The sequence below is a fragment of the Bos indicus x Bos taurus genome, chromosome 25 (genome assembly GCF_003369695.1).
Source record: "Bos indicus x Bos taurus breed Angus x Brahman F1 hybrid chromosome 25, Bos_hybrid_MaternalHap_v2.0, whole genome shotgun sequence".
Lineage (NCBI taxonomy): Eukaryota > Metazoa > Chordata > Mammalia > Artiodactyla > Bovidae > Bos > Bos indicus x Bos taurus.
The window spans coordinates 1,628,598-1,653,895 of NC_040100.1; the positions used below are offsets into that span (position 1 = coordinate 1,628,598).

Sequence of the window (25,298 nt, forward strand, 5' to 3'; positions counted from 1 at the left end):
TGCCATCCAGCGTTTTCCCTAAGGCCTCGTCGTCTGAGCGCGTCCGGTTCCCTCGGGTCCGCTCTCTGCGGCCCGGAGCAGGGGTGCCTCTCACCTGTGCCCCCCAGTCCCGTGAGAGCAGGCTGGCTGGACAGGCGTGTGCAAAATCAGGCCGTCAGAGCTGATAACAACACCACTTCCCGGGCACTTAGCGTGCGCTGCACACAGCACGGTACACCGTGAGAGGGCGGACTCCATGTGCACCTGGCTCGTAGTCTCCTCTTTTTCAACCCTAGCCTCCGCTCACCTGGCCAAGAAGAAACTCAGTTTCATGTTTTTTAACTGTTTGTTTTTCAGGGGAGGTCCTTCAGGCTGACAAAGAGCTGACAAAGCCACCCAGGCTGGCCAGTGGCCGGGAGGTGAGGTGGGCAGCCTAGGCCTCGGTTCACACCACTACCAGCCAATCCCTCCAGCCCAACAGGGTTCTCGAAATTCGGCTCAGGCTGCGGGTGGCAACAAAGAAGTTCGAAAGCCGTGAACCTCCCTGCTGGGGACCCTGCCACCCCGAGACCTCCGGCAGGCATCGGGAGCCCCTGCCACCTCATCCATTGCCCTCCAGCCTCAGGCACTGGGCGCGTCCCAGCTCTGAGCCTCCTGCTGAAAACCAGAGGTGACCGCCACGCTTCAGAAGCAGGCTGTTGTGGTTGTTCAGCCACTCAGTTGTGTCCAACTCTTTTTGACCCCGTGGACGGCAGCACGCCAGGCTCCTCAGTCTTCCACTATCTCCCGGAGTCCCTTGAGTTGGTGATGCTGTCTAACCATCTCATCCTCTGCCACCCCCTTCTCTTTTTGTCTTCAATCCTTCCCAGCATCTGTGTCCTTTCCAATGAGAACCAGGTTAGCCCTCTTGAAAATACTTCTCACTGTTTTAAGATAAACCTACAGGTAAATAAGGAAGACAGAGGGCAAAGGAGCCTGGCTTGCTGCGGTCCACGGGGTCACCAGGAGTCAGACAAAACTTAGGGCCTGAGCAACAATAACAACACAGATAAAAAAGGCATAAGTCACCCACCTAATCTTACTGAAACTTCTCCCAAGCCTATGAGGCAAATATTATTGTTATTCCCATTTTTAAGATAAGGAAACTGAAGCTTAGTGATGATGAATAAACGGCCCAAGGTCATCTAACAAGGGAGGCAGCTTAGACCTAGCCCAGGTCTCTCCTTTGCTCCTAAGCCCCAGGTTTCCCAAAGTGGGTGGGAACTTGCCAGAACATTTTCCCTTTTAATAGTTACCTAGTCAGGTTCAGTTCAGTCGCTCAGTCGTGTCTGACTCTTTGTGACCCTATTGATTACAGCACGCCAGGCCTCCCTGTCCATCACCAACTCCTGGAGTTTACCCAAGCTCATGTCCATTGAGTTGGTGATGCCATCCAAACATCTCATCCTCTGTCATCCCCTTCTCCTAATGTAATTGAAATAAAACTAACTGTCAAACTCATGATTTCAAAAGGAACTCTAAACTTGGCCTTAAAATGCTTTTAAGTTTAAAGAATAGGTTTTTGATATGTTGAAATAACGTTCTAGGCCCAAGTTGGAGCTGCTCTGGTCAAAAGTGCCACGATGGTAAGCCAGAGGTGGATACGTGGTCGCTGTGACTGCGCTGCCGACCAGAAGCACAATGCACACAGCTGCTTGCCAGCCGCCTCAGAACGCACTCGGCTCGCACGCCCCGCCCCTCTAGACTCATATCCTTATTCCTTCTCACCCCAAACAACAAAGCAGCAAAGACACAGCACAGCCAAAACTAAATAAATACAACTTAAAAGAGGAACAAGAAGAAAGCTGGAAGTCTGCTGTATTAGTACCAGACGAAGTAAACTGGAGACCAGGGCATATTAGCAGGAATAAAAAGAAGTATTTAAAACGGCAAGATGGCCAACTCGTCAAGAAGACAAAGCAGCCCTAAGCAGACGTGTACACAGTGCAGAACTTCAAGGTACGTGGAAGAAGCGATAAAACAGACAGAGACAAATGCATCGTTAGAGTGGAAGCTTCCAACATGTGCCTCTCAGCAACTGATGGGACACAGGGACAGAAGATCAGAAAAGTGTTCAAACACTGGAGCAAGGCTCGGGGCCCGCTGGATCTCGGTGATGCTTCCTGGATGGAGCAACGCCCGGGCCCGCTGGGTCTCGGTCATGCTTCCTGGACATTCACCCACAGCAGCAGTTCAAGGAACGCGCACCAAGGGAGTCCACATTCTTGGCCACAGATCTCAACACATTTTCAAAAGGACTGAAATCATGCAAAGTGTGTTCTCTGGGGAATTCCCTGGTTAGGACCCCATGCTCTCCCTGCAGAGGGCCCGAGTTTGATCTCTGGTCGGGAAACTTAGATCCCACAAGCAGCATGGCCAAAATAAAAACCAAAAAGCAAAGTATGTTCTCTGCTCACAACGTAATTAAACCAGGAACCAGATTTGGAGACATATCTGAAAAATTCTTAAATAGGTGTATATTAAGACCACATCTCCAAACAATCTACAGATCTGAGAAGAAATCATAATGGAAACTAGAAAACATTTTCAACGGAGAATACAACGTATTATAATTTGTGGGATGTAACTAAAGTAGTGCTTAGAGGGAAAATTACAGCTTTAAATTCAGATGCTGTCATCCTGGTCCCTCCGATCCACAGCTCCCCACCGGCCTCTCACCACCGTTTCAGGACCACTCCTTGGATGGTTATTTCATAAGGTTTGCAAACTGTTGCGTATCTAATTTTATTGAACCATCTACATGTATTGGCTAGAATTATTTTATAAATAAGAGCTTTCCCTCATCAACGGTTTGGTTACTGTGAAATATAAAGATAAAATTAAAAAGGCAAAGTTAACTATATTGCTTCAGTCTTTTATCTATTTTCAGAACGAGACAATGCCCCAGCAATATCCACCTGTTTTTAAAATCCAGCAACGGGATTTTTAAAACACAGCACTACGAACAAATGAACTTAAACATGTCAAACACATACAGCTTTTTATTCTTTTTGAGGCTCCAACTCTTCCAGCAGGGGGCCTCTGGAAGTCCTCCCCACTCCTTCCCAACAATTTATCATAAAAATTTGCCAACGCACAGACATGTTGAGAGACTTTTCCAGGAACAGTTGCCCGCCCACCACCTGGATTTCAGTTGGCACTTCTCTGGCCAGCGCCACCACAGCCGCTCGGTTTCATCAAACCCTTCTCAGCTGAACCTGTATCCTTCTAGGCTTGTTCCTCTGTATTCACATATTTATCTAATGTGTTAGTCAGTGCGGGCTGCTATAACAAAACACCACAGCCCGGAAGGCTTAAAGCAACACATCCGTTTCTCACCGTTCCGGAGGCTGGACGGCCAAGATCAAGGTGCTGGCGTCTTCTGAGCCCTCTCTCAAGAGCTGGGCTCAGGCTGCAGCCAACACGGCTGCACTTCAGATGGAGGGGTCTGGGAGCCGGGTGCTGATTGGCCAGGGACTGGACCTCCTCCACACGGGGGCCCTCCTCAGAGCGGGCTCCTCCATGGGCTGCTGGGGTGTCCTCCGGGAAAGGTGGCTAGCTTCTTTCAGGCCCAGCGGCCCAAGAGAGAGAGCCAGGTGGAAGCTTATCATTTTTAGGACCCACACTTGGAAGTCACATGGCATCACTTCTGCCACCACGTGTCTGTTGGAAGTGAGCGAGCAGGGGCACCCACAATTAAGGAGGGCAGGGTCCTCCTTCTTAGAAACTTCCTGGCTGCACTTCATGGCATGTAGGACTTAGTTCCCCAACCAGGTATTGAACCCATACACCCAGTAGTGGAAGCATCGATTCTTAACAACTGGACGGCCAGGGAGGTCCCCTAGCTTCCCCTTCTGAAAGGGTGCCAAAGGATTTCTGACTCTATGGCAGATGTACTTTTAGCCTGACTTCTGTGGTGTTTGACTCCTGACAGTTGCCCCCACAGCACTGCGACTCTGAGACAAGAACTGCAAATGCCTCCTCCCTCTGTACCCCGCACACAGAGTGCCTCCCACTCAGGCCCTGATATACTCTGAACTTTCCCCTCAGCACTTCTCAAACTCTGGAGGGTGGAGGAACTGCGGATGGTCTTGCTGGTTTTCTTGCTAGAACACTGCGGGATGTACTTTGAAAATACACTTTTTTTTTGCATCATGAGCACATTCATAATTTTACCTGCAGAATAAGATAGGAGTCCCTCCGCTGGGAAATAGTAATGAGTGGCTAATATTTACAATACCTGCACACCGGAGAAGTCTTTCCTAAGAAACATGTAGCTGCTCAGCTAAGGTCAGCTGCTTTCAAGCTTTCTGTGAATATCCACTTATTAAGGGGCTTTCCCAGGTGCCTCAGTGGTAAGAATCTGCCTGCCAATGCAGGAGATGCAAGAGAGGAGGGTTCCATCTCTGGGTCGGGTAGATCCCCCGGAGGAGGAAATGGCAACCCACTCCAGTATTCTGGCCCGACAAATCGCACAGACAGAGGAGCTTGGTGGGCTACAGTCCATGGGGTCACAAAGAGTTGGACACGACTGAGCACACACACATTCACTTATTGTTCATTGCTTTGTCACCAATAGCACCTTCTAGAAGAAAAGCGCTGGCAGAGCCCAGCAATCTGTGAAAACTATGGAAGACACCAGAAAATAGGAGGGTAATTCTGACGGCCAGGAAAAGTTAGTTTCCCTTTTGAAGCCCGTCCCTGGACCACGCACCTCATTTCACAGGTGAGGAGGCCGAGGCAGAGAGGCCGTGGGGCTGCCCACAGCTACAAAAGCTGAAAGACAGGGAGCATTCGAACTCACAGGTACGCAACCTGAGAACCCTGGATCTTTTCTCTTTTCCTGTCACCTGAGGTAAAATACAGCCAGCACTCCGTTTACAGTGTTATCCATTTTTCAGAGCAGAGTTCAGAGGCACGAAGCGCGTTCACACTGTCGGCATCCGGCACTCTATCCGTCTTCCCAAACTGTCCTAAACTCCCGTCCCACCTGCCGCCAAAGCACCGCCTTCTTTTTTAGAACTATAACATTTACACTGAGCGGTGGCCCGCGTGCTCCACAAAATCCAAAAGACAGAAATGGAAACACGGTATACGTGCCGCGCGCCCCTGCGCCTCAGGTAACTCAGAACCTGGCCGCGCAGGCCACGCCCTCTAACCCCGCCCGCGGCGGCCCCGCCCCATGCAGCCCCGCCCCTCGAGCCTGGCCCCGCCCGCTCCCGCTCCTGGCCCCGCCCCGCCCCGTGGCCGTGCTCTCGCGAGCGTCAGGGGGCGGAGGCCCGCGCGGGTCGAACCATGGTGACCATCAGAATGGGGAAAGGGGAATTACAGCCGCCGCGGTGAACGTGGGTTTGAGGGATCAAAGCAGCGCTCATTCCCTTCTGAGTTGCGCCAGACGGTCGTCCCTGTAGCAGCCTGGGCCTTCTCTGGCTCGCCAGGTATTCCTTCTGTATTTTGGAATCGCCCATTCTTTTGCACAGTCAGTAGACGAGTCTAAAAGCCGACGTGTAGAGGTGGAACTTGGTAACGTAAGTTAAGTGTTTGGTGAAAGGCCAAGATATCCCAACCAGAGTATTTTGTGCTATCGTTGCCGCGGGCATCAGCGTGTAAGCGAAGGGTGCTCTCGCGCCCCGCGCCCTCGGCGGACGCCTGGTGCCTCCCTGCGGCTTCACAGGTGGTCTCTCCCCGCCGCGCGGCCTGACGGGAGGAGGACGCGGTGCTGCCATGTTGGACGGAACCATCCGCTGCCTGAGGTGGGGCAGCCTGGTTCTCAAGCCGCCTGTAGACTGACCGAGACAAGGGCGCTGCTCCGCCTGGGGCCGGCGCTCGTGGCGGGGGCGCCGTCGCAGTCCGCGGCAGACACAGCCCCGCCCTGCGAGCTCGTCCGGGCGCGCGGGACGGCGTCAGGGCGCGGGCCCCCCCGTGCCCGTGGGCGGCCCCGCCGCACGCACATGGCCGGGAGGTAGGCGCGCGGTGCGGCCTGGGAGAGTCGGAAGCGCGGCGAGACCGGGCGAGGCGGCAGCGGAGGGCCATGCAGGACGCGGAGAACGTGGCGGCGCCCGAGGCGGCCGAGCAGCGCGCCGAGCCCGGGCCGGAGCAGGCGGCAGCCGAGCCGTCGCCAGGGGCGGAGGTGGCGCGGCCCGGCGTGCAGGAGGCGGCGGGCGGCGAGGACGCGGAGGCCGGGCCGGGGCCTGAGGGTCCGGCTGAGCCCGCGGCCGACGGGGAAGGGAAGGCCGACGCGACCCCCGGCGCCACCCCGCCGCCGCCCGAGGAGTCCTCTGCCCAGCTCGCCGGCGAGGCCCCGGCGGAGCAGGCGCAGGACGCGGCGGCCGAGGCCGGGTCCGAGGGGGCGGGCGGGGATCCGGACGGCGCGGCGGAGGACGGCGGCGCGGACGAGCCCTCCTTCAGCGATCCCGAGGACTTCGTGGACGACGTGAGCGAGGAAGGTGAGGCAGCGGAGCCGCGCCGCGCCGAGGTTCCCGGTCCCCCACCTGACTCCCCGCACCTGGGGAAGGCTTCCTTGAGCGCCTGGATCGCCGTCTTTTCTCCGAAAGAAGGAGGGGAGCAGGGGGAGACAACTTGGCGAGCCAGGCACTGGCCCTGCAGCCGGGAGTTTGGAGGGCGGCGAGGGCCGGCGGCGGGCCCGCAGGAGCCGTGGCCGAGTGTGCAGCGGTGTGGTCATTAGGGCCCGGCCAGGCAGGACGCTCCACGTGCTGCACGGTCCCGGGTGACAGCCCTTCCTCTGAGGTCTGGGTGCCCCGCCAGACCTGCCTGTCAGAGGCCTGAAACTGACTCGGTGCCGTGTCCGTATGGATGGACGGACGCTGTCTCGGGAGTGGGCAGAGCGGAGTGGGCAGACTGGGTTCTTTTGCCCCGGTTGCCCCACGGGAGTGTCTCCTCAGAGAGGTCCTCAGTGGGACAGTCCAGGCAGACTTGCCAGATTCCTGTTCACAGCCCTTTTCCTGAATCTGTAGGCATGCCACCATCCTTCTGTTAGCAATGGTTTTCTTGAATTGTAGTATAACTTTGGTTCTGCCTTGGTTCCGATTAACAGGCATTTTTTCTCCTTTTTGCCTGAGAAAGCCTGTCTCCTAAGGTGACTTCTGATGATGCCTGATCTCATTTGTTTTTGTTTTTGCGTTGTTTTTAAGCCGTTGTAACTTTTAAGGCTGGGAGCACATCAATGGATTCCTCTGCATATTGGCCACGTTATTAAAATGGGAATGAGTGAAACATCGTTGAAATAGCTCATGAAACACCAGAAAAATAAGATGTTACCACGTAGAGATAGAAAGATTGGCGGGGGAGTGTGTCTGATCACTGAGATGGAGGCAGAATCATAAAGAATTTCACATGAGAAAGTTTAGAGAACATAGAGTTGTTTGACTTTGAAACATAGTATATTTTAAAATTCTTTATCAAATGCTTTTTTTTTCTTCCCGTTTTATTGAGAGGTAACTGATGTACAGCACTGTATAGGTTTGGGATAGGCCACATAATGACTTATTTGAAACAATTTTAAAGGTTGTCAGCATTGTCTTATACTTTGTTTCATGAGACAAAAGACATTTCAGCATGAAAAGCAGGAAAGGCTGCACTTGTCCTGCTCCTGAGGACTTGGGAGCCGCTGACCCAGTCCAAGCCCCTCACCCGTTCACCTCTAAGAGAATGTGTGTGCTGGGGAGTCGGTTGCTGAGAGGCAGTGTTGCTTGGTAGCCCATCCCCCGTCCCCCCAGTTTAGACCACTGTTCTCTTTTACTGCACCAGTTTTTCTTATATTTTAAAATCTAAGTTGTGGTTTTAAAGCTCCTCTTGAGTTCTTCAGTGTTCACTTTTTTTAAGTATTATTTGAACACACCTGATTCACACAGGGTTTCTGCATGGTGTGACAGGATGCTGGCATGCGCACGGGCCAGCCAGGCCAGGTGACTGCTGGGAGGGCCTCTGGAAGCCCTTGTGATCCTGATACTTCCTCAGAGGGGCCTGTGAGGCTCCTGGTCCTAAGGAACTAAAATTGAGCAAGCTGGCTGTCTCCTCGAGGCCAGTGGTTGTAGTCAGGCGCTCATGTGTTTTCTGTTTCATGAGAACTGTCCAGTAGGGTCAGAGAGTGATGCTCAAGGTACCGGTTCTTGTGAAAATGGACTGAGCGCATCCATGGCTCCAGTGCCTTCATCTGCCCCCTCCTCCCTGAGACAGCTGAGCTCTGTCACACACTTGCATCGTAATCACAGCTGTCTTTGTCCTTGGTGCTCAACCAAGCAAAGGTGTGCTAAAGGTTTTGACCAAATGTCTTTGCTACTTAAGTCTTGAGACTTGGATTTTTTGTATTTCTCCTGGAGTCAGATTGGAAATCCATGAGCCAAGAGTAACCAGATGCGTGGGCCGTGATGAGAAGGAAATGTTTTCGTGTGGTTACTATGCTCATTCCCTTACTGTGTATGGGCGGGTTCTTGTAAAGCTAGACACTTCAAAAGTGGGGGAAGGAGTCCACGGTTTATATAAGAGCTGAGCTTCTTATTGTAAACCTTGTAAATTAAGACCAGGCTTAACAGGCGATGTAATAGTTTGGTAAGTCAGCTTTCAAAGTAACCCAGACATCTGACTCCAGTCTCTGTAGGGAAGATGCCCTAATCTGCCTCTTTCTCTCTGTTTCCTCTTTGTTTGGTCATGATTTTAGCTTCATTGAAGTTTAAATGGCAGTTCTTTTATCTAAGGTAACGTTTCCAATATCATTCGTAAAGGTGTTGAAATTCATTAGAGGTAGTTTATAACAGGACTTGCCTCTGGAAATTACTCTTTTTCCTTTTTTAAAGACTTTTTATTATTGAAAATTTCGAGCACTAAAAGTGGAGAGAATTCACCTCAACTTTTGAAAATAAAATACAGCAAAGAATATTTTGGCATGTGTCCTTTATAACATGTTGAAATACTTAAAAAACTAGTCATAATTAGGTTCTAGAACACGTAGATACACAGATAATAAGCCTTTGTTCTTCAGCTGTTGTTTAAAAATTACCTTGGACATTCATTTTGCCTGTACAGACAGTCCTGAAATTGTGATGGTTTGAATTACAATGGTTCAAAAGTGAGTTTATTGGGAAGTAACCCCATCATAAGTCAAGGAAAATCTGTGTTACTGAGAGCACTTAAGATCTGGGTCCTGTGATTTTAATTCCCGTTCTGTGACGTGAACAGAATGCACTTTGAGCTTTGGCATGAAGTTATGAAGATACTAGTTGACGTTTCTTGCTCTGTTCCAAGCGCTGTTCTGAGCGTTTACGTCTAACGTCTAAAGGGCTGGCGTCTCCCAGTGACGGTGCTGCCGGGTGTCCTGTCCACCTGGAGACACCGTAGCCCACGGGACGCACCACTCGCGCTTTCCCGAGCTCTGTAGTCCCTGGTCGCCTGGTGTATGTGCCAGTCGCCGTCCCATGCTGTCTGAACCAAGGCTGCTTTTCGTAAAGAACCTGGGTGATGAGTTTGTGACAGAGGTGGGTCGGAGAAGGCTTACCACAAGCGTTCCTCAGCTCACTTTGTTTTTGTTTTTTTTTCTGGTAAAAGTCCATCCTCTTTCCTTCTTCAGTGTTAAAGGCTCTTTTTAAAAAATTGATTTGGGCATAGAGGGGAAAGTTAAAAAAAATTTTTTTTAATTCATTGAATATTGTCTATTATCGACATATTTTGACTGTTAGGGGCTTGTAAAGAGTTACAGTCCTCCCAATTATTTCAAGTTTAAATTTTTAGTCAACCCAGGGCTGTGATATTGTAACGTTCAGAGCAAAAGCATTCAGATTAATTATTCATTTTGTACTTTTTTGAAATGTGTTCAGTGTGCTAACCTGGTGCATTAACTTGGTCAGAGAAAGTCACAGGCACACCTTCCCCTCCTGCAGAGTTACTGGCAGATGTGCTCAAAGACCGGCCGCAGGAAGCGGACGGAATCGACTCGGTGATCGTGGTCGACAACGTGCCTCAGGTGGGGCCCGACCGCCTGGAGAAGCTCAAAAATGTCATCCATAAGATCTTCTCCAAGTTTGGGAAAATCACAAACGATTTCTATCCAGAGGAGGACGGAAGGACAAAAGGGTGAGTGATGTCCTCCAGCATGGACGTGTGGTTTGTTTTCTCGGCAGCTGATGCCGTGAAGGCAGTGGTGTGCTGTGGACTCTGGTGGGTTGGGGAGCCTGGCAGCCTCGAGAGCCTCGGGGCAGGGACCATCAACAGGGCCGGGGGGAGAAGGACCTGGGCAACTGGCTCTGAGTTGGGTTTTGTGAGTTGGCTGCTGAGCTGCTGGGACATCAGAGCTCGGTCTCTTCTGTCCTTAAACAGTGATTGATCAGAGGTAGATCCTAGGCAAATCTGGAGGTTGGCAGGGCTTCAGGAAAATCTGACATATTTTGATTCTAAAATATGCTTTTCTGCCACATTTTAACATCTGAAATGGGGGTATTCCTTAGAGTCTAGAAGAAAGCATTGTGTCATTGTTCAGTTAGTAACTCTTTTTGTGCTGTTACCTAAAATATCGTGTCTTTTAAAAACGATAGCATGAGGTATGTGTCTTGCAGTCTGCTTTTTAAATTCCATATTAGGTTTTCTGTGTTGGTAAATGTAATTCTGATCGCTTCCTTGTAAATGCTGTGGTGCTCTGTCCTGGGACAGTTTGTCTATTTTCCTGTCAACTGTTTCGAGCAGCAGTTGGGACAGCCCTGCGCCTGTCCTCTTCTGGGTACAGGGAGAGTGTGTGCCTGCGGTGCCTCTGGGCAGTCCCCAGTGAAACCCGAGTGGTCGTACTCAGCCGGCAGTAGTCAAAGCTCTGTTGGTTGCTCCACACACTTGTCAGACTTCCTCCATTAAAATTTCATAAAAACATCAACCTCTGAGTATGGGCAAAGACATCTTTTATGGGACAGGAATGAGAAAGTAGTATAAACTTCATTTTTTAATTTCAGATTTTAGAAACTGCCTAGAATAGTGTTAATTTCTTGGAAAACTGATCACAGACAGGTAATGTTTCCTGCTTCAGAAAGGCGGGAGGAGACCTTTTTTGGAGCAGTTGCATGTGTGATTTTTATTAAAATGAAACATTCTCTGAGAGCCTTTGTGATTTTGCCTGTAACACACAGTATCAGACTATCCTTGTTTTTTATAAACAGCTTTGTTGAACGATACTCGACACTCAGTTAAGTCAGAGTTTTAAAGTATACAGTTTCATAAGTTTTGATGAACACGTACATCCTTAGAATGGTTACCATAGTCAGAGTAGTGAGCATTTTGGTTAATTTTAGAGGCATTGGATCTTGTGTTGGGATTCTGTTCATGTTCAGAGCTGCTCTGCTAGGGACCTGACTGCTTCTGGGACGTGGCAGGCAAACGGGTCATGGATGCTCATGGTGCGTACAAGCCCTGCGGGGCCCTGGGTGTGTGGAGCATGACCTGCTTGTTCTTTGGGTCTGCACGCTTGTGAGTTGCCCTCTCCCTCGATTCAGGTATATTTTCCTGGAATACGCATCCCCTGCCCACGCGTTGGACGCCGTGAAAAATGCCGATGGTTACAAGCTCGACAAGCAGCACACGTTCAGGGTCAACCTCTTCACCGATTTTGACAAGTAAGTCCTGACTCAGCCCAGGAGAGCCTGGACACCTCCCTGAGCACGCGTGGCCAGGCCTTTCTGCCCCAGGGGCCAGGGGGTACTAGTGGGCTCTCAGGAGGCTGCACTCTCCCGTCAGACAGTGCAGGGGCATTTCACATCCCCCCCACCCCTGAGCACCCCCTCGCCAATAATGACCAAGCAAAGCCTGTCCTTTCCCTTTGCGGGAGGGGTGCAGTACTGCCTGGCCGAGGACCACTCACCTTGTGGTCATCTGATGTGTCACTGATCTTCCAGGTACATGACCATCAGTGATGAATGGGATATTCCAGAGAAACAACCTTTCAAAGACCTGGTACGTTGCATAAAATCTGTATGTAACTAGAAGAAATGGTGGCTAGCCTCTTGGCTTGAAGTGGTGACTTCCTTAGGAATTAATGGTGCTGAGTGAATTTGTCACGTTGCTAAGTGCAACACTGTGAATGTGAGTTTTCTTTGGCTAAAATTAAGGAAATGTGTTCCATCCCTTGTGCTTGGCTCCTTTAGGGGAACCTGCGCTACTGGCTTGAAGAGGCTGAGTGCAGAGATCAGTACAGCGTGATCTTCGAGAGCGGGGACCGCACTTCCATATTCTGGAATGATGTGAAGGACCCAGTCTCCATCGAGGAGAGAGCGGTGGGTATTTGCTGCCGGGCAGGGTTTCCTTAACAGAGAAGGGTGTGGTGGGAATCCCTGGCGGTCCAGTGGTTAGGACTCTGCGCTTTCACTACCATGGGCCTGGGTTTGACCTCTGATTAGAGAACTGAGATCCCACAAGCCACGTGGCACAGCCGGGAGGAAAAAGAGGAGCGTGGTCCAAGAGCAGGTGAAGTGCCATGTGCTCTGAGGCTGCTGCTCTTGACAGCAACTTTTGTTCTTCCAGCTTTGAAGCAAGTCCTAAGAAGTGAAGAGGCTTCTTGCGTTTTAGTTCAGAGTTCGGGAGCCGGTTCATCACTTTGGAGGCTTTGTGTTGGCTTTTTGTTGTGTTAACATCGGTGCTGGCTTTTTCCACAGCGATGGACAGAGACATACGTGCGTTGGTCTCCTAAGGGCACCTACCTGGCCACCTTTCACCAGCGAGGCATTGCTCTGTGGGGGGGAGAGAAATTCAAACAGATTCAGAGATTCAGCCACCAAGGGGTTCAGCTTATCGATTTCTCACCTTGTGAAAGGTAAGCTGGTATAAAATGGCAGATGGAGTGCCGCCAGCCCTCTGTAGGGGATTTTCTAAAGCTTTATTTTGCAGTAATTCCCACTGTCAAGTAGAATCGTCACAGGAGAGCACAGAGGACTCCTGTGTGGCCTTTACTGTGAGCGGTTATGTGTTGTTGCGTTGGCTTCATCACCTCCTCTCTCCACACGTTTGCGTAAAACCCCGTCGTCTAACAAGGGCCTTGAGCGCCCGCTGCCGTTGGTGTCCACTGCGGGACCCAGCTCTTTACCTGATTAGTCCAAGGAAAAGAAAGTGTGAGCGTGCCACACCGCTCCTGCTGCTAGTGCACACCTCGGGCTTTGGTTGGGAACCCGCTGGGTCTTCCCTTGTCCTGCTTTTATCAGAGAAGCGTGACCCTTGGAGTACTCCGTGGTGCCAGGCAGGACTGAGTGGTGTGTGCCCCAGTGGTTCTGCTCTGTATTTGGAGTGGGCTCTCTGGACTGGATGACGTTTTGGGGGATCCTGGAGGGCAGAGAAGGTGCTGGTTGCACGAGTCTTGACTGCTCGTCCCAGGAGTCTCCCACCCTTGTGCCTGGAGTCACGTTCGGGAGCACAAGCCTGTCACTCCCGCCACGGCTGGTCCTTGACACACCCTCACAGGAGAGGAGGCGGGGGTGCAGGGGGTGATGCTGCGCCCTCTGCTGCAGGTACCTGGTGACCTTCAGCCCCCTGATGGACACTCAGGATGACCCTCAGGCCATCATCATCTGGGACATCCTCACCGGTCAGAAGAAGAGAGGTTTCCACTGTGAGAGCTCAGCCCACTGGCCTATCTTTAAGTGAGTGGACCCGGGTAGCCACGGTGGCCTCTGTGCCCCTCTTCATCGACCAGCTTGGCACTTCTTTTTTTCTCCTTAGGTGGAGCCACGATGGTAAATTTTTTGCCAGAATGACACTCGATACTCTGAGTATCTATGAAACTCCTGTAAGTGGCTGATTTGATTGCCTGAGCTGAGCTGCCCTGTCGGGAGCTGTCGCGGGCGCAGAGCTTTCCTTAGTGTGTGGGGTGGCCTCCGGTTTCTGGGCCTTGCAGGTTCTCGGGCCCTGGTTCGGGTCTCTGCTGCTGCGGGGAGCTGGGGATGGGAGTGGCTGGACGGGCCCTGGAGGGTGTCTTACTGCTCTGGGTCGTCATTCCCCAGTTGGTCTGTCGCCCTGTGCCAACACTGCCCCCTCAGCAAGCTCACGCTGTAACGAATGTATGTGCTGTTGAGGCAGCGGTCTGATCTGACGCCGTTGTCACCTCGTTTTTTCCATAGTCTATGGGTCTCTTGGACAAGAAGAGCTTGAAGATCTCTGGCATAAAGTAAGTGACTCTCAGCACGGGGTGGGGCGGGAGTGTGGGTTGACTCCCTCCTTTAGCACTTGGCTCCTATAACGTTGCAGAAAATGCTGGTGCCAGTCAGGGGGCATGGGGGTGTCACCGGGGCACAGGGGTGTCACCACGGGCTCATGCCCATCACAGGGCACGGGGGTGTCACCGCGGGCTCGTGCCTGCCGCCGCGGGCTGCTCGTTGGCGGCCACGTCAGCATTCCCTGCCCCTGCTTATAGGGATGTCTCGAGGGCTGCTTCCTTTCACGTTCCCGCCTGGGGACCAGAGACTCAGGGGCACAGTCTTTAAGGAAGAGGAGCCTCCTCTTTGTCGGGGGTCTCCATGTCAGTCTGATGGTTTGTGCCATGGGTTTGCTTGGCCTCTGAGCTGTGTCTGGTTTGGTCTGTCAAAGAGTAGGCACATCTTTATCTGCTTGAAATCTCTGGGGGCAGTGAGAAATACCAGCAGTGCAGGGGAAGCGCACGTTTCTTACTGTTCTATTATATTTATATATAATACATTTCTTATTTATATGTATACTGTATAAATACTATACAATATTTATATATATACTGTCCTATATATATATTTATATATAATATTGTGGTTTATAATTAAAATTGGGCATTAATTGGCAGTAAAAGCAAAAGTGAAGATGCTCTGCGTGGACAGGAGCTCGTGGATTGTTTGTTAACGGAACTTTTTAATTTTTGCAGTGAAGAGAACCGCCCCTACTTCTTCCTCCTCGTCCACTTTTTAACCTGGGGTTTCCCCCTTTGACCCCGTAATGAATGTTCAGAAATCAACAGCTGGTCCATCGGCCTAAAGTTTATTTTACCTGCCTTGTGGTGTAGAGTGTCAGTGCGGTTTCAGAGCCTGGGCTTGAGTCCCGTGACCCGTGCTGGTGGGTGGTGGTATCAGGACTCACTCCTCACTGGCACAGTGAGTCTGGCAAAGCCTCCAGTTGTCCTGGGCACAGCGGGCTGCACAGGAAGTCCAGAGTAGGCCTCTGGAGGTGGGCACTCAGGGTACTGTTGCTCCTGCCGTTCTGGGAGGTGAATGTGCCAGCGCCCTGCGTTGCACAGTGAGTGAGCTCTTTCATTCCTATGCCTTCCTCATCATGGCTCAGCCGGGCCTGGTAAACATTTTATTTTCTTCTTCTGCAGAGATTTTTCTTGGTCCCCTGGTGGTAACATAATAGCCTTTTGGGTGCCTGAAGATAAAGATATTCCAGCCCGGGTAACCCTGATGCAGCTGCCTACCAGACAAGAGATCAGAGTTAGGAACCTGTTCAACGTTGTGGATTGCAAGCTGCATTGGCAGAAAAACGGAGATTACTTGTGTGTTAAAGTAGACAGGACTCCAAAAGGCACCCAGGTAGGTGGACACCAGTGGGCGGGCTCATTCCTTCTACAGCTCAGTTTGGGGAGGCGGGGCAGTGTTATGGATTTTTTTGGTTCAAACTTAAGACTTTCTTCAGGCCCACCTGGCACCAAAAGTTAGCTGTCGCGTCGTGGCTAGAACCGTTACCATATTCCAGCAGAGGAGTGTAATTCTTTCCTATAAACTGAGTGCGTGATGCGTCGCTTAGTTGACATAGGTCAGAGCTCACAGGAGAACACCGGGGAATCTCCAGGCACCTACCTTCCTTCTCTGTAGGTGTTAAAGCAGTACATTGTTTTCTTCAGGTTTTCCTTTGGAAGCAGAGTAGCATGCTTGACACAGTTCTGCATCCAGACTTTGTTTGTTTGCCTCATTTAACGTTTTGGGTTTTTTTCTTTCTAATGGAAATATTTATTTCTTTGACAATAAGTTTCTGAGGTGTGTGGTCACGTAGCCGTGCAGCAGCCACCACTCTCTTAACCTCAGAACATTTCCATCTCCCGTGCCAGCCGTCACCCGGCTCCTGACACCCGTCACCTGCTTGCCCGCTCCCTGTCTCTGGGCGCTCCTGTTCTGGACATTTCTCACGAGTGGAGTCATGCTCTGTGGCCTTCCGCATCTGGCCGCCTCCTCTGCGCACGGGGTGCAGGCTCACCCCTCGCCGTTTTCCGTGGCTGAGCATGTGTACTGTGTCACATCATGCTTGCCAGTTTATCCCTTGGTTGGCATGTGGGCTGTTTCCATCTTTTGGCTATTACAGATAATGCAGCTTTTTACATGAACATGGACGTTCCACTGTTTCGAAATAACAGTTGGATCAGTCCCAGTTGGTGGGCCTTTGGGGCACTACAGGAGGTTTGCAGAGAAGCCACAGTGCGGATCCTTGGGCCCATCTGCTGGAGGTGACCTTAGGGCAGGTCTTGAAGTAGGGTCTGGGTTGAGGCCGAGGGGTGAGTTTCTTCTCCAGACACTGTACCCGTCTCCGCCTTCCTCATCATTTGAGAGGTCTCGTTGCAGCGCTTCAGTCACTGCCGATTTTCAGGTCTACCAGGTGTATACGTTTAATCTCTCATTAAATTCTTAAGTTGTCCTTTGAGTCTTCCTCATGCTTTCAGTTTTCAGAATGTCACCCCTTCTTTTTTCTTTTAAACAGGGTGTTGTCACAAATTTTGAAATTTTCCGAATGCGAGAAAAACAGGTGCCTGTCGACGTGGTCGAGATGAAAGGCAAGTGTCTCCGTCCTGCCCTGAGGCTGAGTGGCCACCAAGCCGTCGTGCCCACTCGCAGCGCTTCCCTGCGAGTTCGCGGCCCGGGCAGGCTGGCCGAGGTCAGGCGTCTGACTGTTACAGAGCATACGTTGGTTCACGGTTTCTTTGTCCTTCCTAGCTTCAGTCTCTTAGCCTTTCCAGTTGCCAGGTGAAAAGACGCCCCCCTTTTTTTCATTCACACCACGTGATCTGCTTACATAGCAGAGGGACACAGGTTCAAGCCCGGTTTCACGCTTAGGAGAAAGTGTGAAGAGCAGGTTTTCATCACACCCCTGCAACGCAGCTAAGGGCTTGTCCTCTTACATATGAAAGTTCTCAGCTGAGTAGCAGTGTTTTGGTTTTTTGGACTCCTGAAAACTTGAGACAGTGTCTCTGCCTTTAGGTTGAACATTTAGCGTGTATATCCTGTTTTGCTGGGGAGAGGAGGAAGGGAAGGGAAGGTGCTGCCTGGTAGAGGGCGTGACCCTGTGTGCCATGAGGAGAGAGGGGGCTCATCCACAGGCCGCCCCGCCCCTGTGGCAGGAGATCGGGGCATGCCTGCCGGCCGTGGTGGCCCCACAGGGTTCAGCGTGCTGTCTTGGGCCTGTGCTGCTTGTGGGCCTTTTAATGAACCTAAGAATCTGGGGCGTCTCTGGTTGAACAGCCTTAACGGAAAATGATGTTCTGTGACCAAGGAGCTCACCCTTTTTTCCTGGCCCTAGAAACCATCATTGCCTTCGCCTGGGAGCCGAACGGAAGTAAGTTTGCTGTGCTGCACGGGGAGGCGCCTCGGATATCTGTCTCCTTCTACCACGTGAAGAACAACGGGAAAATTGAGCTCATCAGTAAGCAGCTGAACGGGAGCCTGGGGCAGAGCTTGGTTATTGCTCCCGGGAGAGTGCTTGGCTGGACAGAGCGTCCTGTGGGCAGCTGGTGGTGGCACTGAGGGAGTTTGCTGCAAAGGACAGGCCTTTTGTGCACTCCTGAGCAGCGGTGTTTGTGGTAGCATCATTCTGTGATGTCGTCAACTGGCTGTCACAAAACTGAACGTATCATTAGTTCCCTTCGTTATGAAAGGAAATGTGGATAACAGAAGAGTTCACGGCCTCCTGTAGTAAAGTAGGTTATGATACGGCAAGCGTGCAAGTGCCTCTGCTTTCCAGGCCCCGCAGCCCTGCCTCCCCTCACAGGGTCAGCCTGCAGATCACCATAGTGCTGGGGACTGCTGAGCGGATTCGCGTGGATCCTTTCCATCCTGCCCTCCCTGTCAGGGTGGTGCTGCCCCCCTCCCCACCCTGCCCCCCCTCCTGAGTAAAGAGACCAGGACCAGGCCCCACCCCTTCAGAACGTGAGCATTGGGTTGGCACTGGGAGAGATGGTGGAATTAGTTTCTTTCAGTTAAAAAGTGAGTCACTAGAATGGATTTTTAGGCTTTGGGGGTCATATATATCTTTGAGAATCTGATAGAAACTGGACTCCTTGCCCTGGTGGTGAGTCCCCATGGTAACACTGCCTGAGTGAGGTGTTTTGTCCGATGACACTGTCCAGTGTGGTGTTAGGTATTTAAAGTAGCACTGCAGTTTCAGAACCCCTTCAGGCCCCCCCCTAACTACAGAGGTGCAGCACCTCAGTCCGGTGTGCACACCCACGGGCTGTCCCCGTCTCAGCTGCACGCTGACCTCTGACCCTCTCCTTTCAGAGATGTTCGACAAGCAGCAGGCCAACACCATCTTCTGGAGCCCCCAAGGACAGTTCGTCGTGCTGGCTGGCCTGCGGAGGTGGGTTCTGCTGATGCCCTGTGCGGGGCTGGGGGAGACTGTGGCCCAGGCCCGGGCTCTGGCCCCGAAGGTTGCTCTGCTGCCTCCCTGCAAGCGCGGGGACAGGTGCTCCCAAGGGCATCCCGGCCTGGGTGGATTGTGCGGTGTCTCCATCCTGCTGCCCAGACGTGGCCAGGACCAGGCCCCTTGCAGACGTTCCCACTGGGGACTGCGGGACACAGGACCTCCTCCTGGTGACCCAGTCCTCTGATGTAAATGCCACGTGTCCGTGTGAGAAGGGTGTCTGGCCGGGCTGGGAGCCTGTCTTGCCCTCTGCTGGGTGTGCCCACGAGCACCTGGACGCTCGCCCCCTTGCTCCCCACCCGGTTGCGCAGCAGGCCACGCAGAACCTGTGACAAGCATGCAGTGCGTCCTCTGGGCTGGTGGGGCTCCCTGCCTCCCTGTGGGCGCCGCGCGCTGTGGTTTGGCAGCTCGGCCTCTGCCAGCCTCTCCGGGAGCAATCACAGCAGACACTGCGTGCTTGCGTGCCCTGTGCATAGTCTGTGTCGCTGTGGTCATTTCCGTGTCCACGATCAGGCGGGACACCGGGCTCCCGAGTCCAAGCCTGCTCACCCTGAGCTGAGACCGGGCAGAGACGCGACTCTCAGTGACTCCAGCCGTGCTGTCTCCCCAGCATGAACGGCGCCTTGGCGTTTGTCGACACCTCAGACTGCACGGTCATGAACATCGCAGAGCACTACATGGCCTCCGACGTGGAGTGGGACCCCACCGGGCGCTATGTCGTCACCTCCGTGTCCTGGTGGAGCCACAAGGTACGGGGGCCCCGGGCGCCCTGCTGGCTCTGCCTCAGGGCCCTTGCCCTCACCCCAGGACTGTAGCTCTGTGGGTGGTGGAGCTTCCTGCCGTTCAAGGGTCCCCAGCCTGGCCTGTGCCCTCTCTCCCTCCCCTGTGTTCTCATGGGGCCCCTACTCAACAGCGTGAACGTGCCTTAGCCATTGTCAGCCATTCATTGTCCTCTCTTCCTGCTGGCTTGAGACGTTACAAGGACAGGTGCCATTTCTCCTGAGCTACATCCCCAGCATCTGAAACTGTTGGCACATTGTCAGCCTTCAGTCAGGATTTGCTGACCGAATTGGCACGTGAGAAAACACGTCGTTTCTGTTTTTAACTTCCTGAAAAGATCACCCTCTCTGTCTTCAGCGAAAGATCCGAGGGTGTGTTGGTGGGGGTAGATGCAGGATTTAGCACTTGCAGGAACCGCTGTGAAGTCTGCCAGGGAAGGGGCTTCTTGGCCTGGGCCCTCCCTGGACGGGCGGACTGGCACTCTCCTGGGAGGGGACCCGCTTCCTCGGGTCTTGGGAGAGTCGCGGCCTGAGAAGTCTGTGTCTGCACAAGCCACAGTCTGTACTGTTATCATAAGCCCGGTATTCCCACTGCTGGTAAAATTTGCTCAAGATCCTTCTGTATACTTAATGACTATTTTTACTGATTGAGGTGTTCACAGTTGAACCAACTCACACACATTTACCAGTCGAGACAGAGTGATTGTGTTTAATGAAGTTTCAGGAGCAAGAGCTTTGCAAATGTTGCTGGAAACAGTGTCTTGAATGATATCCTTGTGTTCGGGTCAGGGCATGTGGACCGTGCCCAGGCCTGTTGTTCAGAGGTCACCTCGCCGAGGCCTGCCCTGACACTTTAAATCCTCTGAGCATACTGACCACTCTGCAGCGGGAGTCCACCAGGGTGTAGGCGCTGCTTCCTCCATCAAGAAGGTCTTGGTAAAGAGAGACGTCTGCTGAGCTGTGGTGGCGTGGCTGTCAGCCTGTGCTCTGGCACCAGTGCTCTGCTGGCGCTGTTCTGCTGCTGCACACGCTGCACTGTGCTGCCAAGCGCATACTCTTAGCTGTCTGTTCGCCATGGTCCTCCCCTGCTCACGGTGTCCCCTCAGTACCAACAACGCTGGCAAATGATTGGTTCTCAGACATCTGTTGAGTGACGTGAATTTTGCCAGTTCTGTTGACAGGATTCAGGGTCTCTCCTGGGGTCACCTGCTGGAGTGGGCAGCTAGTGAGGCTCTTCTCTCTTCCAGGTGGACAACGCCTACTGGCTGTGGACCTTCCAAGGCCGCCTTCTGCAGAAGAATAGCAAGGACCGCTTCTGCCAGCTGCTCTGGAGGCCTCGGCCCCCCACGCTCCTGAGCCAGGATCAGATCAAGGTCTGGTTTTCCTCATCAGCTGCAGGGATGTGGCAGTGACTGGCACGAGGAGGTTTTCCTTCTGATACTGTCAGGGTGACAGTGACGAGTGGGGGTGTGGCTCTCACAGCAGACCCTTTGAGGAGATGGAGAGCAGTGAGAACCAAAAGGAAGAGGGTAGTTTCAGCAGAGGAAACAATTTTCAGGTTCTGAGGCCACGTCAGAACCGTTGTAGGAAGTTTGCGGAAACGGAGGGGCAGGTGAAGGGTGATGGGCCGCTGGAAAGTCCTGGTGGGACTGTGAGACATGGGATTTACGTAACTGTGGTAGGACACGCGGTGTTTATCAGGGCTCTTCTGAGGGACGAGTGTAAATCCTGGGGAAGGAAGGCTGCCGGTGGGAAACGTGGAGGCCGGCGCCACGCTGAACACTCAGGTGGCTGCGCTCTGCTGAGCGCTGAGGCTGCAGCCGTGAGGAGCGTGTCTGTGCCTCTTAGCTTTGAATGTGCTGATCCTGAGGGACTTGTCTTTGTTTCAGCAAATTAAAAAGGATCTGAAGAAATATTCCAAGATCTTTGAACAGAAGGATCGTTTGAGCCAGTCCAAAGCCTCAAAGGTTAGCCGTATTCCCAGGCATGAGGGAAGCGCCCAGACAGTCCTGTCGGCTCACAGCAGAGAGGCCAGCACCAGGCCGGGGGACAGACCCCAGGGTTGGCTTCCATCCACGGGAGGGCATGGTGGAGGGGCCGCCAGAGGAAGCTGAGGGCGAGCAGACACGCCCAGCGCTCCCGCCCCGCAGCCTCTAGTGGAGCCCTACATCGTCCTGTCCGTCAGGGTGGGCACCGCTGACCATGTTTCATTTCCACTTGGTTGAGCAAAGTGAAGACAATGGTGTGAGGTAAGTGTTCATCCTGTAAGTTCTTCTCAATTCTGCACACAGGAATTAGTGGAGAGAAGACGAACCATGATGGAAGATTTCCGGAAATACCGGAAAATGGCTCAAGAACTCTACATGGAGCAGAAAAATGCACGACTAGAATTACGCGGAGGTAACTTGTTAGCCCAAGATACACCTTTTACAGCATATAGTTAAGATATTTTTCCCCTTTTGGATCTTTTCCCAGGTTTTTCGGAACCTAAAATGTTGCCTAAATTAAAAGAACCTTTTTTTTTTCCTGGCCGCACCTTGTGGACATGGAGTCTTAGCACTCGGACAAGGGATTGCCCTGGGCTCGGGCAGTCAGCGGGGGAGTCCTAACCACTGGACCCCCAGGGAAGTCCTCTTAAAAGGATCGTAAACAGAATCTTTTTTAAAGATTTCCTAACAAGAACTGAGTTTCCTGCCGCCTGCAGGTCACGGCCATGGACCTGTCTTTGCAGGGGACCTTGCGGTTTTCACACTGGCCTGTGGGGGGGTGGGGGGTGGCGTCTCCCACGGGTTTGTGCCCCACGTGTGCACGTGTGACCAGCAAACCCCCTCAGGTGTGGACACCGACGAGCTGGACAGCAACGTAGACGACTGGGAGGAGGAGACCATCGAGTTCTTTGTCACAGAAGAGATTATTCCCCTTGGAAATCAGGAGTGATCCGAGAGCACCTGTGGTAAGACTGGGCGGGGGCAGCTGGCGCCCTGCTTAGTTTTTCTTTGTGCTCTGTTCTGCGAGCGAGAAGGTGCTGAGAGAAGCCTGGTTTCCCGTGCCCACCATTAGCCACATCCTTGCCTGTGAGCTGTGAGGACTCTGGTGAGACCCGGAGCTCTGCATCGAGCACTCTGGGCCTTGAGCTCCACGTTTAGGGAGCGATGTTCCTCTGAAACCCAGTAGGGTTTGGCCATGGGCAAGAGGAGGACCAAAGGAGGCTTTGGGGAGAAGACAGGTGCCCATCAGATGGTGGCCTCACCAGCCGCAGCACCTGCTCTGGTCAGTCCCCGCTTGGTCTGGGCAAGAGCCCACCTGTCAGCTGTGGCTTGAACATAGGCTTCAGTGACACACAGGGCCTGGGGCGCTGTTCTCAGAGCTGACACCTGTGTCTGTGTCTGTGTAGGGGGCACAGGGCTGTCTGGCCGTGTGGTCCCCGGAGCAGGGAGCGCGGGGGTGGAGGCTGCCCCGTCCAGGCGGCCCCTGTCTGCCAACCAGCCTGCCGCCGCACCTCGTTGGGACAGAGGGTGAGCTGTGTCTCCTTGTTGCAACGTTGCCGTGCGCTGTGCTGGAACCAAGCTCACCCTTTTGCAGAAAGCCTGCACATCCTGAATCCACCTGTGCTTCTGTCGCTCCGGCCCGAGGCTGCGCCTGGGAGTCGCCATCTCCACACGTCGCTGTGCCTTTCAGCCCCTGGCGTCCGCCGCAGCGGAGGCGTGACGGTCCGGCCCCTTGGGGACCTCACGCACGGCAGACGGCGCCCTGCCTCCCACGGTCGGCGCCTGCACAGCCGTGCGGGGCGCCTGTGCGCCCCCCACCATTCAGGTTGTGACAGGTTCTCTCAACAGGCTGAACACGGAAATAAAGCAAATGTGTGTGAAAAAGCCGTCTCTCTCCTCTTTGAACGTAGACAGCGGCCGTGACCTGGGTGCCTCTCCCGTCTGCCGCAGTAGCAGCCGCCTTGGGCTCGTTGTGTCCAGCACTGCACTCGAGAGGCGCAGAGGGCCGCCAGCCCCCCGGGGTCCGCTCCTCAGCTGAGCTCTGAGAGGTGGTGCGCCAGCCCAGCTTATTTCTCTTTTGCCTCCCGCGCTTGCCAGTTCACCTGACGAGAAGCACCCCTTTAGCCTTTGCCTCGGTTACACAGGTTTGAAGACTCACACTGACAGTTGTGCTTGGTCCTGTTTGAACACCTAACCCTCCCCTCCCAGGAGGGACTGAGCGAACCCTGTGACTCGGCCTGTTTTCACTGCGGTGTCGTGCTGCCCTCGGTGCCTTGTGAAACGGCAGTTCTTCCACGGCTGTCTTTCTCCCAGAACCTGAAGTTTAGTTTAACAGGCAGTGAAGCCTGGAATTCACAGCCGTGACCGGTACTGTGTACAGACCTAAGACACCGTGTGGGGCAAGGGACAGCAACCGTCGGCCCTGTGGCTCAGCTGGCTGGCGCCAAGTGGTCCCTGACCCGCCGGATCCCCAGGGGCCCCCAAGCTGGCAGGCCGCCCGCCACCGCCTGGCCTCCCCCGGGCACCTGGCACTCCAGGCTCCTCTCTGGAGCCCGTGCTTTCTCCGAGCGCTGCCGCCTCCAGCTCCTCAGCCCCCTCGGAATCACGGTAGTTCTTGTTTCCTGTCCTGTTCCTCAGACCTCACTGTGTCGAGACCCAGGTTTCCTGATTTCATGGCCCTAGGAAGGAACAAGCACATGGGTCTATCGTATTAACAGATTTTTAACAGAGCTTTTAAACTAACTTTTCACTGTTTTAAACTGGCTAGTTGTAACTTTTACGTAGTTTGTGAATAAAAATTTCTTAAGCACTTGTGCTTGCGTTCTCTCTTCTGGGCATCCTGGGGCTGGCCCTTCGTGGAGCAGTTTCCTGACCCACCTGGTGGGCTGGGGGTAGGGCAGGGTTCCCAGCATGTGGCTCGGGCCCCAGGTAGGCTCTGGGCTCCTGGCCACCTGCACAGGCCTTGTCTCTGTCGTGCTGCGGGGCAGCCGGGGCTGAGGGATTTGCCTTCATGGGGGAACCCAGTGACCTGGACTCTCCAGCAAGTTCCCCGTGGGTCAGAGGCCGGACCTTCGTTGGGGGTAGAGGTGGGGAGGGGGCAGGGGAGCATGGATGTTAGGAGGGGCTTGTTCATGTGGCCAAGAAGTCCTGGAACCCAGTGTTGACCTGGACGCTATCAGCACAGCCCTGCCCATAGGCAGCAGATGGTCCGTGCTGCTGGGCCAAACAGCCAGGCAACCTCTCACGGTCACTGAACCCCAGGGCCAGCCCCTCCCGTGGAGGGGCCCCTGGGCCCTTCCCACTCTGAAGTCAGAGTCCTCGGATCTCAGCTTCGCGGATCTGGTCTCCACGGTCTGTTTCGAAATGGAGCAGTTCAGTCTCACCAGCGCTCACTCTCCGCTGCTGCCATCACCTGGAGCAGTGCCAAGCAGCAGCACCTGGCAGGCACGGCCAGCTCGTTCACAGAGCAGTGACTTCCCTGGAGGCCACAGTGGAAAAGTTGGGCACAGCATTTAAGAAGTAAATATGCTTGAGGGTCAAGCGGAGTGGGGCCCTGAGTGTGTGCAGACGAGCAGTGTGGGAAAGGGGCTTAAAAACCACATCCTAATTAAAAAGCCTGCAGGTTCATTTTAAGGTTGCTGTGGACATGCCTTTGGCAAGAAGTATTCCTAGGGGATTATTTCATCAAATGTTTCCCCCTTTGGAGGAACAGCTCCAGGGCTCAGGCAGGCACACCTGCAGGGCAGGTGAAGGGCACAGGAGCCCCCCAAAGAACCACGTAGGCGTTTCCCGAATTGTTGAGACACTCAGGGAGGAGCTGGGCCCCAGGGGCCCTGGTGACGCCACTGGTGTGGGGCGGGGCTAACAGGTCTCCCGCCAGGATAGCAGGGAG

The 25,298-nt window shown here is 53.4% G+C and overlaps 1 protein-coding gene across 2 annotated transcripts; it reads left to right on the forward strand.

Annotated features, from left to right (window-relative positions):
* The first annotated feature begins 5,261 nt into the window (after positions 1-5,261).
* Positions 5,262-24,215, forward strand: EIF3B (eukaryotic translation initiation factor 3 subunit B). 2 transcript variants are annotated; one of them, XM_027528090.1, is made up of 19 exons: positions 5,262-5,456; positions 9,912-10,104; positions 11,505-11,624; positions 11,904-11,961; positions 12,153-12,281; positions 12,660-12,817; positions 13,506-13,637; positions 13,717-13,783; positions 14,115-14,161; positions 15,335-15,545; positions 16,705-16,777; positions 17,521-17,643; positions 18,498-18,576; positions 19,250-19,388; positions 20,666-20,791; positions 21,308-21,385; positions 21,710-21,818; positions 22,252-22,371; positions 23,001-24,215. In XM_027528090.1, exons 4-18 carry the CDS (start codon positions 11,908-11,910, stop codon positions 22,353-22,355), a joined length of 1,629 nt encoding a protein of 542 aa, XP_027383891.1. In that variant the 5' UTR covers positions 5,262-5,456; positions 9,912-10,104; positions 11,505-11,624; positions 11,904-11,907; the 3' UTR covers positions 22,356-22,371; positions 23,001-24,215. The 2 variants fall into 2 exon arrangements, with proteins under 2 accessions (XP_027383891.1, XP_027383890.1); XM_027528089.1 differs by lacking the exon at positions 5,262-5,456 and adding an exon at positions 5,955-6,464.
* The last annotated feature ends 1,083 nt before the right edge of the window (positions 24,216-25,298 follow it).

Bases quoted from the DNA above. Each gene is read 5' to 3' on its own strand.
- EIF3B (XM_027528089.1), top strand. From the start codon at position 6,050: ATGCAGGACGCGGAGAACGTGGCGGCGCCCGAGGCGGCCGAGCAGCGC. The intron at 11,625-11,903 runs GTAAGTCCTGAC...CTGATCTTCCAG, and splicing joins CTCTTCACCGATTTTGACAA to GTACATGACCATCAGTGATG. The intron at 20,792-21,307 runs GTCTGGTTTTCC...TCTTTGTTTCAG, and splicing joins TGAGCCAGGATCAGATCAAG to CAAATTAAAAAGGATCTGAA.